A 13,487-nucleotide genomic window follows, 5' to 3' on the forward strand; every position below is an offset into this window, starting at 1 on the left:
TTTAACTACCTAAATAGCTATAATGTATTTACGTTATACACTCGACTACACCTACAGGATTCAATAACTTGACCACCACTAGAATCCAACTAAACACCTTGGGAGGCAGAGCTTTCTGTCATGCTGCTCCTACCCTGTGACATGCCTTGCCAAACCTAATCAAGACAGTTCCAACCCTGGTTTGAATCAAAACTTAAAGACCATCATTTCAGTCTGGCATTTAAGATCACATAACTATTTCACATTAATACCTCACTATATACTGATCTGAGACAAGATTATGTGCTTTGGGTCCTCAGCGAGAAACCCACTTTACAAATGTTTTGTTGTTGTTACACCTAGGTTATTACATGTCATACCACTTTGGGACTCATTGATTTATGTGTATTAAAAAAAAACATTAAAAATATTAAATTGCCTGGTATGGTAAACTAACTGACTTGCTTGAACATTACAAATATGTTTTAGGTTTATATAGGAAATAGAGTATTGTACCATGTTAGCCATCAGTAAAAGCAAGACGTTTTGAAGGAGGTTGATACCATTTAGTGGCTATTGTGATGTTGCATGTATATAGCTGTGTATAGTCTGTTCCAACATCTTGTAAGCAAACAGGATTGAAGTCTGGTATAAGCTGCACAGCTGAAAGCTGAGGGCCCATTCACACAAGGGAGATTAGCAGGCGATTCCTGCTAAACCCTGAAGTGCTAGCGCAATTGTAACTATATAGCAGTGATCTTACTGCTGCAATTGCCGCAGATTTCGGGCATTTCGCAATTAGCAGGAATCGCAAAATGTGTTGCCTGCAGAATTTTCCCGCAATTCTGGAGCGATCGCTATACAGTGCTTAAAATAGCGCAGATAGCGATCGTCAGAGATTGGGAGAGTGTACAGCGATTTTACTGTGCTAATCGTGGTAGAATCACCCACGCAAAACAATAGCATTAAGCGCTACAGTTTTGCGCTTTTAAGTGAGAATGGGCCCTTACTCTTGTTTTTTTTAAGTTAGCCAATACATGGTATCATCCTGATTCAAAATTTCTTGCTTGATCATGGAAAAAAAGACACCCAACAGTGTAACAGTCACTTTAATAGTTATTGCTCGTTGTCTGTATTCATGCAGTTTTTTGTACTAAAATGAATTATAATCAGGGCCGGTTTAAGCAGCATGAGGGCCCCGGGGCAAAGATAACCTGGGGGCCCCCTACCCCAAGGCAAAGTCAGTCACACTGCCACCCCCTCCCCCCCCCCCTTCCCCGTTAACTCCCTGGCAGCCAGCTCAGTGATCCATTATACCTGCCCCCAGTATATGCATATACACTCACCTAAAGGATTAGGAACACCTGTTCAATTTCTCATTAATGCATTTATCTAATCAACCAATCACAGGGCAGTTGCTTCAATGCATTTAGCGGTGTGGTCCTGGCCAAGAGAATCTCCTGAACTCCAAACTGAATGTCAGAATGGGAAAGAAAGGCGATTTAAGCAATTTTGAGTGTGGCATGGTTGTTGGTGCCAGATGGGCCGGTCTGAGTATTTCACAATCTTCTCAGTTACTGGGATTTTTATGCACAACCATTTCTAGGGTTTACAAAGAATGGTGTGAAAAGGGAAAAACATCCAGTATGCGGCCATCTTGTGGGCGAAAATGCCTTGTTGATGCTAGAGGTTTAGAGGAGAATGGGCCAACTGATTCAAGCTGATAGAAGAGCAACGTTGACTAAAATAACCACTCGTTACAACCGAGGTATGCAGCAAAGTATTTGTGAAGCCACAACACGCACATCCTTGAGGCGGATGGGCTACAACAGCAGAAGACCCCTCCGGGTACCACTCATCTCCACTACAAATAGGAAAAAGAGGCTACAATTTGCACGAGCTCCCCAAAATTGGACAGTTGCAGACTGGAAAAATGTTGCCTGGTCTGATGGGTCTCAAAAGAGTCAGAATTTGGTGTAAACAGAATGAGAACATGGATCCATCATGCCTTGTTACCACTGTGCAGGCTGGTGGTGGTGGTGTCATGGTGTGGGGGATGTTTTCTTGGCACACTTTAGGCCCCTTAGTGACAATTAAGCATTGTTTAAATGCCACGGGCTACCTGATCATTGTTTCTGACCATGTCCATCCCTTCATGACCACCATGTACCCATCCTCTGATGGCTACTTCCAACAGGATAATGCACCATGTCACAAAGCTTGAATAATTTCAAATTGCTTTCTTAAACATGACAATGAGTTCACTGTACTAAAATAGCCCCCACAGCTACCAGATCTCAACTCAATAGAGCATCTTTGGGATTTGATGGAACGGGAGCTTCGTGCCCTGGATGTGCATCAACTGCAAGATGCTATCGTATCAATATGGGCCAACATTTCTAATTAATTCTTTCAGCACCTTGTTGAATCAATGCCACGTAGAATTAAGGCAGTTCTGAAGGCGAAATGGGGTCAAACACCATATTAGTATGGTGTTCCTAATAATCCTTTAGGTGAGTGTATCTGCCCCCAGTATAGGTATAGCTTTTCCCCCATTATATGTATAGATCTGCCCCCAGTACCCCAGACCTCCAGATCAGTGTGGCGACACAGACCTCAAGATCAGTGTGGTGACTTGACTGACAGACCTCATGCCCAGAGCGGGACCCGAGGCAGAGCGGCCACAGCAGCCGCGCGCATAATTTCAAATGCAGGAGGTGACAAGTGACATCACATATGAAGTCAGCGGTGCTGTGTGCTGCGCTGTTTGCCTCGGTCCGGCTCTGAGCCTGAGGTCTGTTAGCCAAGTCGCCGCGCTGATCTTGAGGTCTGAAATAAATTACATTTTTTAAAGAGGCAAAGAGGAGTGACTGGGGGGCCTCTTCGGACTCTGGGGCCCTGGGGCAATTGCCCCCTTTGCCTGTTTTATAGCGCCGGCCTTGATTATAATGCAGTAAAATACATGTTTTTTATCTGCATGGATATAAACAATTGTGAATGAGCTCTAGGCTCCAGTGGACCTCAGCCATAAATTAATATATCTTCTAGATACAAATTACAATCAATGCTTAGTGTGGTTTGCCTTCTTAAAACGGATGCTCACAATGCATCGCTACTAAATATGCAACTTATCTTTTTATGCCCCATAGGCTTGCTATACACCAGCAGTTCTGGATGTAAGCCTGTCTTCAGGGGCATAAAGAGATAATTAGCATATTCAGTAGCAGTGCATTGTGGGTAACCACAGATGGTCACTTAAAGCTGAATTATCGCAAATACCTTCTGCTTTAAGAAGGCAAACCATACTAAGCATTGCTTTTTAGTAGGAGGGCTTTTTGGTCTCTTAGTTCCCTATACTTTCCTTGTGGTTTTGGGTCACCCCGAGCTGCTTGGTTACACTGAATTACTATCAATAGTTCTACAGAATCAACAAACCTGCAGTTTCAGATTCTAAATATCTGTCAGATTCACTCTCAAACCAAAGTTCTTGTTATCATCAGCACTTCCTTGAACACTCCCATCAGACGCATAATTATCACGATTGGTGAACTTTGTGCTCAAGTGAAAACACAAGTTTATTTTTGCTTGTTGGAAAATTACGCAGCCCTGGGGGTGAAATTCCAACTATGCTGCTACGTAAAGGTTCATTGAGTGACATAACTAAAACTAAAGGTAGATGTTGTGAAGTACTTTATCCTTGATATTCATTTCCTGTTTCCTTCCAGCCTTGAAAGTTTCAGAGAGAACATCGTAACGGGTGTATACATAAGGTGAGTTTGTTTTGTGGTTTTTTTAACTTTCCATTCTATTAATACAATAAACTGACTTTTTAGTCATGCAGTAATAGGATTGTGTACACTCTGCCTTCAGCTTACTTCACTTATTTTTCCAATGATAAGGAAGTATGCAAGTTACAGTCCACTTGCAAAACCTTGAATCTGAGAAATGTTGTGAAAGTGTGACAGTTTTCTTAATTTCATCCTGAAAGACCTCTGGATAGTAAAAAAATTGCTGATTTTTTTTTTCAGGTGATATTTATAATACAACATGTCAGCGCAGTGGAAAGCTGATCCGGAGCTAATGGATATGGATGAAGAGGAGCTCTGGGAAATGATTGAAAAACATAGATGTAAGATTGTGCAAAAAATGTCTCCTGAGCGCCTCACCCCTTACCTGCGCCAAACCAAAGTGTTAGATGCAATGGATGAAGAAGAAGTTCTGCACTGTGCCAAGTTCTCAACAAGAGCCATGAGGCTTGGTGAGTATGAATAATTAACTATATCTTGGTTAGAGCCACTGCAAGCTTTCAGTGCACACAGACCTTAACCACTTCAGTACCAGAAGTCTCTGGCCTCTGAAAAACAGCCCCTATGGGATACTTACCTCGGGAGGTGGAAACCTCAGGATCATAATGAGGCTTCTCCTGTCCTCTTTAGCCTTAGGGATCCAGTGCTAGCTCCCCTGAAAATTCTCCTGACAAGTGCCAACAAACACTGCACAGATACAGCAGCACATGACAATATTTACCTTCAAGGCTCCAGCAAAGGTGCAGTAGAAGCTTTCCAAAGTCCACGAGCAACACTTCACGTGCTAACTGTTTAGCACTCCCGTGCTAACAGTTAGCACGGGTTTGTGAATCAAGCCCTTACTGTCAGATCGATTATTTCCAAACGTCTTATCTGATTTCCGATCGATTATCCGTTCACTTATATGTAAAATCAATTGGAAATCAGATCGAACATGTTGTAAATAATTGATCTGACAGTAAATCTGTCCGAAAATCACATTGGCCTAGATTCATAAAAGGCTTAGCGGTAAAAAAAAATCAGGAAAATACCACATTCTGTATTTTAGGCTTCTGTATGCTAATTCATAAACATTTTCACAGGTGCGGTAGAAATGTGGGGATTTACCGAACTAAAGCATCGGTAACATGAGAAGAGTAGCTGGCTGAGTTGTTACATTAATGATTAGCTGGCTGAGTTGCTACATTTGGCTGTTCTCTGTGCCGAGACAGCATTACAATAAAAGAGACATCCCCAATTTCAGTTTAGATGTGCATGTTTAGTTATACTGCCTCTCCTTGCCCTGAATCTGCTCTGCATCTGTCTATTAGTCTTGCTAAACAATCTATTTAATTGCCACCACTTAGAAGAACTTTAAGAAACTTTACACATGCCAGGCTTGACGTTCACCTCCAGCAAATATACATCTGAAAAACAGGTAGTCAAGAGGTTAAAAACATAGCCTAGGGTATTCAGCATGGGCGTAGGGCCTGGGGTCGCAGCAGTCGCCTTCGCGACCGGGCCCGGCTCCTGAAGAGGCGGGGGAGGGGCCCGGGGGGCACATACCCGTGCTGCCTGTGCCGCTCGCTGCCCTGTTGGTGTGCGCTGTATTGGAGGGGGGAGCCGGAGCCGCGGGGAGGGAAGCCCGACCTCTCCCTCCCTTCCTCTCCCCGGGCTCCCCCCTCGAAATTCTGAGTGAGCGTGCAGGGTAGCGGCGCTATACTAAACTACTCACCTCCGTCCCAGGTTCCAATCGTCGCTGGTCTCCTCCCGCTCCAGTCCACATAGATGCTGATACACACGCTGCGTACACGCTGACACAGCAGCGTGTGTATCAGCATCTATGCGGAGCGGGAGGAGACCAGCGAGTCAGCGACGATTGGAACCTGGGACGGAGGTGAGTAGTTTAGTATAGCGCCGCTACCCTGCACGCTCACTCAGAATTTCGAGGGGGGAGCCCGGGGAGAGGAAGGGAGGGAGAGGTCGGGCTTCCCTCCCCGCGGCTCCGGCTCCCCCCTCCATTATTGGGGTGGGGGCACCTACCTAACCTGACCTAACCTAACCTGGCGGGCAGCTACCTATCCTGGGGGGCACCTACCTATTCTATCCTGGGGGGCAGCTACCTAACCTATCGTGGGGGGCAGCTACCTAACCTATCGTGGGGGGCAGCTACCTAACCTATCGTGGGGGGCATCTACCTAACCTATCCTGGGTGGCAGCTTCCTAACCTATCCTGGGTGGCAGCTACCTAACCTATCCTGGGGGGCAGCAACCTAACCTATCCTGGGGGGTAGCTACCTAATCTAACCTATACTGGGAGGCAGCTACCTAATCTAACCTATACTGGGGGGCAGCTACCTAATCTAACCTATCCTAAGGGGCACCTACCTATCCTATCCTGGGGGGCACCTACCTATCCTATCCTGGGGGGCAGCTACCTAATCTAACCTATCCTGGGGGGCAGCTACCTAATCTAACCTATCCTGGGGGGCAGCTACCTAATCTAATCTATCCTGGGGGGCAGCTACCTAATCTAACCTATCCTGGGGGCAGCTACCTAATCTAACCTATCCTGGGGGGCAGCTACCTTATCTAACCTATACTGGGGGCAGCTACCTTATCTAACCTATACTGGGGGCAGCTACCTAATCTAACCTATACTGGGGGCAGCTACCTAATCTAACCTATACTGGGGGGCAGCTACCTAATCTAACCAATACTGGGGGGCAGCTACCTAATCTAACTATATACTGGGGGCAGCTACCTAATCTAACCTATACTGGGGGGCAGCTACCTAATCTAACCTATACTGGGGGGCAGCTATCTAATCTAACCTTTACTGGAGGGCAGCTACCTAATCTAACCTATACTGGGGGGCACCTACCTATCTAACCTATACTGGGGGGCACCTACCTATCTAACCTATACTGGAGGGCAGCTACCTATCTAACCTATACTGGGGGGCAGCTACCTATCTAACCTATACTGGGGGCACTTACTTATCTAACCTGTATTGGGGGCACCTACCTACCTAGTTAGCCTATACAGGTGGCAACTATACTGGCTACCTATATTGGAGGCACCTACCTAACTAATCTATACTGGGGGCATCTACCTATCTAACCTATGATGGGGGCAACTATTCTGGCTACCTATATTAGAGGCACCCACCTAGCTAACCTGTACTGGGGGCACCTACCCATCTAACTTATACCGGGGGTGCCTGCCTATCTTACCTATACTGGGGGCAACTATACTGGCTACCTATGCTGGAGGCACCTACCTGGCTAACCTATACCGAGGGCAACTATACTGGCTTACCTATGCCTGGCTACCTATACTGAAGGGACCTATAGCTGGCTATAGGGATTTGTGTGCGTCGAGTGTTGCTGGGAGGGGGGCCCACATCCAGATTCCGCATCAGGGCCCAGAGGTTTGTAGCTACGCCACTAGTATTCAGGGAAGCCTTGTTTGTTCACTCTGCTGCTGCCTGTGTCTCACTGCTTCTGCTGAGTCTCCATTCATCCCTGCACTTATCTCTGTCTTATCACCTCCTTATAGCACATGGTATTCTCTGTGACATTACTGGCCTGCTCTACTATTATGAATTGACATTTACTAATACTGACATGTGCTGAAGGTGTTCACCGCACAAGGTGGTAATTTACCTCACTGCTCAGGAATTTCAGCTTTTCATGCAGTAACAGGGTTTATGAATTGACATTTTGCTAAGTGCTCGGTAAAGTCAGCTGTTTTCAGCATTACCGCATGCGGTAATGCTTTATTAATCAAGGCCATTGTGTGTACCTAGCGTTACAGGCAAATAGCAGGTGGAACATATCCCAGCTTTCACAAGGACCCTCTCCCACATGTTCATTGCAGTTCAGTGTGCTGGTGTACAATTTATCCTGCCACTATTTCAGACTTTGGATGTCCTGCTGTTCTTGTGATTAACACCAAATCCGCAAACAGGTAGCAATGGAGTTAGCATCAGAACAGGGACGGCGCTTCTATAGAGGCAAAGGGGGCAATTTCCCCAGATCCTGTGAGGGCCCCTTAAGGTGTCCATCCTCCCCGCCAGCTATGGTGACCCATGAGAGTCGGGATACCGTGTATACTCTGTATATGAAAAGAAGGAGGGGAATAATGGGAACCCACAAAATGCTTTTTAGGGGACATATGATGGACACCTAATGATATTTTGTGTCGGGAGGGGGGGTTGGATTTGGCCTGGCAGCCGGCTCAGGGGCCATGGGGGTGATTTGGTTGGAAGGGGGAGTCATGGAGGCCAGGGCCCAATTGTAGTTAGAACAGGCCCTGCTTCAGGAACATATTTCTTTGGGCTGACCATATACATCCGTTCATCTGATATATGTGAACTGGGGATACAAAAAAGCTGTTGGCTGCCTTGCACCAGCCCAATAACACTCACCTGCTGGAAGGCCCAGCCAGCTCACATTTGGGCATATAAGTGCATCATCAGTGGTACACAATAAAACTTGTGGTGAACAAGGACAGTGTCCACTTTCCCTGTCCTTTTCTATCAGATACTCTAAACATTCCATGACAGAAGCACATCCAGCTCATTGAGCCACCAATAGATGAAACAGTTTTAAGGCTCAAAAAGGATGGTCTATCTACTGATATTTAAGCCCATTATCCACAGACAGCTGAACTGCGACTGATATTTAAGCCCATTATCCATGGACAGCTGAACTGCATGCTTGTCGAGATGTCCACCTTCCGTCTATTGGCCATGAGTACCTTTCAGATGAAATTTCATGCAGCTGAATGGCAGTGTAAAACCAGGTTTGTCATTGTTTGACATGCGGTGGTATCAGGGCCGCCATCAGAACTCTTGGAGCCCCTCACGTATAATCAGCCCTGCCCCCCCCCCCCCCCCCCAGCCCATCCACTGGATGCTGAACCGCACACTAGCCGCCCCACCCCCGTGCCCACCAGTAAGTGCTTTCATGGGGTTAAAGATACCTTAGTGGAAACTAAAATAAAAAACGGGGGAAGCAGGCATGTTTAGTGGGCTCTGCAGAGACGTATTAATGACAAATAGGGCCCAAAGCGGACTTACAGATTGCAACCGCCCGCCTGCCCCTCTCCCCGACATGCAGCCAACCAAGGAGCCAAAATCTTACCTTCTATCAGTCACTCCCTGGCTGGAGCCCCTCCATGCCGCATCTCCTCTCTGCACTCTGCTGACTCTGCAGCAGCACAACATCCAGCCCAGACAAGCAAACGATCGAGCAAGCAGCGCCCGTTGATATAGTGATGGGGCACATGCCAGCCCCGCACTCTCCAGCACAGCCTGTGCATTCAGCCCCATCACCATAGCAACGGGCGCTGCTTGCTCGTTCGTTCATCTGGGGTGGGTAAAGTGCTGCTGCAGAGTCAACAAAGTGCAGAGAGGAATTGCGGCACGGCATGGATCCAGCCAGGGAGCGGCTGATAGAAGGTAAGATAATGGCTCCTGAGCAAAGCCAGACTGAATGCTCAGCCGGGGATTTTATCAGGGCTGGTAACAAGCAGGCTGAGCAGAGAAGAATGAAACAGAGAGCAGGGTAGGTGTTTTCTCTAATGTTCCAACTGATATATATGGTAAAAAACATGAGGGTGCTTCGTCTCTGGCTCACTTTTAGACTTTAATAATAGAGTATCAGTACATTTACCAATATTCAACTATCGCCTTTCCTGTGTGCCTAAATTTCCAAGTGCCCTTTTATAACGTATATATTTTGCTCAAGAATGTTTTGTGGTATGCATGACTAGAGGTTTGGTGGAAGTGTTGCAGAGGCAGGTCTTAAAAGTGTCCCTCTTTCTTATCTCAAAAAGTTGGAAGGTGTGTTGCAATGTACATTGTCACAGGGAAATGCCTGCACCCTGGAAAAAAAAGTCCATGAAACCCACACTTTTGGTGGCTGTTCCAAATCCCCCTGTGTCTAAATCAACATCTTAAAAGTCAAAACAGGTTTTAAAGTGTTGAAAAGACCTGCAAAACCCCATAAGCCTCATTGTAGTATGTTTCACAATTTATAATGATGAGAGCAGTTTTACTACTGCTTTGGTAGCCATAATCCCTGGCTTGTCTGTAGACCAGAATTTGTGCATCCTGCAGAGCAGTCCTGAAATAGGTTAATTTAGGTCAGGTTAGATTCAACAAGGGTGGTACCAAGATTTTCTCAAGCATACACCTGGAAATCTTGGCATACATATTAGACATTACATATGAGAATCCCACATAATTAATGTGTGTGATTTGAAAAGATTTAATTACAACTATTAAAATCACGTGAAAAGAAGCAAGTGCTTGTGTACAATATATGTTTAAATATATGATATTTTTATAGAAACTTTTTATTAATATTTAATTACTGATAAACTGGTATCCTTATGTACTTAAAGGAACACGATCGATTAACATTTTTTTTTACATGGAATTGAGAGAGTTCCTAAAGTGCTGGCAAATAATGATGTATACATTTCATTTGCTTATCTCTTTTGATTAGTGTATCAAATTGCTTTCACTCTTAACTGACGGCAGTCTGGTCTAATCTGACGGCAGAGTGAGCCATGAAGGGAGGGAGAATTCCCTCAGTTCAACTGTTTAACCTGTATGTGTGAGAGAAAGCTCTCAGCAGCTGCTGTGTCTCTAACTGAACTGTCTGCAGAGAGCAGAGGAAATGTAACTTATGTGCAACATAAACATGTGTATTTATTTTATTTATTTAAGTATTTATATAGCGCTGACATATCACACAGCGATGTACAGAGTATATTGTCTTGTCACTAAATGTCCCTCGGAGGGGCTCACAATCTAATCCCTACCATAGCCATACTGTATGTCTCTGTATGTATCGTGTGGTGCATGTATCATAGTCTAGGGCCAATTTACTTATCTGTATGTTTTTGGGATGTGGGAGGAAACTGGATTACCTGGAGGAAACCTGTGTCAGTCTGGGCTACTGGCTGACATGACTGAGCCAATTACCAGGGCTGATCATGGCTGAATGGCAGGCCGCGGGAGGACAGCGAGGTACTCACACGTTTATGGAGCTGGAGGAAGCTCCGGGTGAGTATAAAGTCTTTCGCATCGCTCAGCTCTGGTTTCCTTTAAGATTGCTCACAATTTTGGCATTTCAGGCTCAGCTGTAAATATTGATACAGCAATAACTTTCTATTACTTATGCCATCAAAGTGATACAGTTCTAGTTTTTTCCAGGACAATCTAGGCTTTGTTTGGGTAATATTTTCTTTCAAGAATTGTTTAATTTTATAGGGAAAAAATAGGTTTATGTGCAGAAAATACTTTTTTTTATATATTTTACCCTTCACAAATGTCACATGACAAGTGCCACAGTTATTAAACATCTCAAAATATTTTACTTGTCTTTTTTCAGTTAAAATTATACCCCACATACCATATTCCATCACTAGTGTGCGGCATACCATTATCGCCAACTTGTTCATCTGTAGCGTTTGGATAAGATCACTATGGAGCACAGGTTGGGTGGCCCCAATGCTGTACAGATACATTGTTATGCAACAGCACAGCGATAAATCTATACAGTGTTGGGTCTCAGAGCTGTCGCCCTAGCCTCCTTTTTTTTTTTTATTAACCACTTCAGCATTCAGTCGTTTTTCACCTTATGCATCCTCCAAGCAATTTTCCCCTACCATTAATTTGCCAATAACTTTATCACAATTAATTGATCTATATCTTGTTTTTTTTCCGCCACCAATTAGGCTTTCTTTGGGTGGTAATTTTTGCTAAGAATTATTTTTTTCTAATTGCAGTTTAACGGGAATATTAAGAAAAAAATGAAAAAAATAATTCTTACTCAGTTTTCGGCCATTATAGCTTTAAAACAATACATGCTACCACAATTAAAACCGACGTATTTTATTTGCTCATTTGTCCCAGTTATTACACCATTTAAATTATGTCCCTATCACAATGTATGGTGCCAATATTTTATTTGGAAATAAAGGTGCATTTTTTAACGTTTTGCATCCATCACTATTCACAAGCTTATAATTTAAAAAAATAGTAGTAATATACCCTCAGTCAGACCCTTAGGTAACTATTTATGTTTGTCTGTTTTGTTTTGTTTTTAATAGTAATTTTTTTAAATAGGTTTTTTTTGAGGGGTGTGGAAGGTAAACAGTGAATTTTAAATGTAATTTATTGTGTGAATTTAAAAAAAAATGTATGTAGATGTAGTTTTACTATTTGTCCACAAGATGGCCTCAGTCAACTTTTTTTTACTTCCTGTAAGCGAGCGATCACGCTTACAAGAAATGAAGGGAGGACGTGAAACTTTTTTTTCCTTTAGAAAGATTGTGTCTTCTCATAGAAGCCATCAGTCTTTCTAACGGGGACTTAGATCAATGAATGGGAACTGCGTTCCCATTCATTGATCTCCGGGCTAACGGGCAGCAGCACAGGAGGACCGCGATCAGCCGTGGGAGCGCGCAGCAGCCTGGTGCAGCAGCTTGAGAGGCATATGGAGGCTGACATGTTTAGTTCCTTTTAAACAATTCCAGTTGCCTGGCAGTTATGCTTATTTTTCTGGTCAGTAGTGTCTGAATCACACATCTGAAACAAACATGCAGCTAATCTTGTCAGATTTTTGAAAAGAAACATCTGGTCTGCATGCTTGTTTCAGGGTCTATATCTAAATGCATTAGAGGCAGAGGATCAGCAGGGCAGCCAGGCAATGTGCATTATTTAAAAGGAAATAAATATGTCAGCCCCCATATGTCTTTCACTAAAAAAAGACACGTTGTTGCAGGATACTTTTGGATTTACTGGAAAGAGCCCTTTTCATAGTAAATTGGCACAACAGGTTTTTCAACAAGTTTCCATCACCAGCATGAGTTTATTTAAAACATTTTTAAGAGCTAACCTGTTTCAACAAATCAAAACAGGGAACAGATCTGCCAGTCCGCCTACCTATGACACAGTACAAGTCTGCTAGTCTGCCAGTCTGACGCAGCCTACCCTGGCCTGAATATGACTATTGGTTTATGCTAAGCAAATAGCAAACCTTTGTTCCTTTTCCAGAGCTCCACAGATGGGTGTGTCTGTCCCAGGTCAGAGCAAGTTTGGTAGGGAGCTCCAGGTTTAAAGTGTAACTGTGGGGCATAAAATCAAATATCAATTCTTTATTTCTATCTGGTATACAGGTAATAGGGATGCTAACCAGGCAATCCAAAAGTTAAAATCACTATTACTTTTCTTGATGATAAATGATCATTCCCTAGTTTACCTGACTCTTATTTGGTGCACACAAAATTTGGTACGCAAAAAGGAAGTTGCAGGGCATGCTGGGTTGTCCTGTTTTGCTTCTCTACTTCCCCCTCAGACTTAACTAATGCAGCCTGATTGGCTGAAGCCTCTTTCCCTCCTGTTTTCCCTTCCCACACCTCTGTTCCTCTCTGACTGGCCAAAATGTCTCATGCAGAGACAACGCACTTTCTATAGTGAAAGGCGGGCAAATCAGGTAGAGGAGAGTAAGGGAGGAAATTACATCAGAATTGGCTTCAAAATAGCCACACTTAAAATGGGAAATGCTAAGAAGGATTTTCTCTTTTTTTTTCTGTAGAAAATTCACTAAAATCAAAACGTGGACAGTGCAATATATATATTATGCAAGTAGAGTGTAATGCCTGAACACCAGATACTTTGAATATAGAGATATCGGGAAGTTG

The 13,487-nt window shown here is 44.0% G+C and overlaps 1 protein-coding gene across 1 annotated transcript in view; it reads left to right on the forward strand.

The window, feature by feature from the left end:
• CARD14 (caspase recruitment domain family member 14) overlaps positions 1-13,487 on the forward strand; it is a 123,462-nt gene that overhangs the window by 4,349 nt on the left and 105,626 nt on the right. Inside the window, exons 2-3 of the mRNA XM_068262430.1 lie at positions 3,705-3,749; positions 4,008-4,237. Of these exons, the coding sequence (XP_068118531.1) occupies positions 4,027-4,237 (211 nt within the window). The 5' untranslated portion in view covers positions 3,705-3,749; positions 4,008-4,026. The remainder of the gene's footprint in view (positions 1-3,704; positions 3,750-4,007; positions 4,238-13,487) is intronic.

Source organism: Hyperolius riggenbachi, chromosome 12 (assembly GCF_040937935.1).
Source record: "Hyperolius riggenbachi isolate aHypRig1 chromosome 12, aHypRig1.pri, whole genome shotgun sequence".
Lineage (NCBI taxonomy): Eukaryota > Metazoa > Chordata > Amphibia > Anura > Hyperoliidae > Hyperolius > Hyperolius riggenbachi.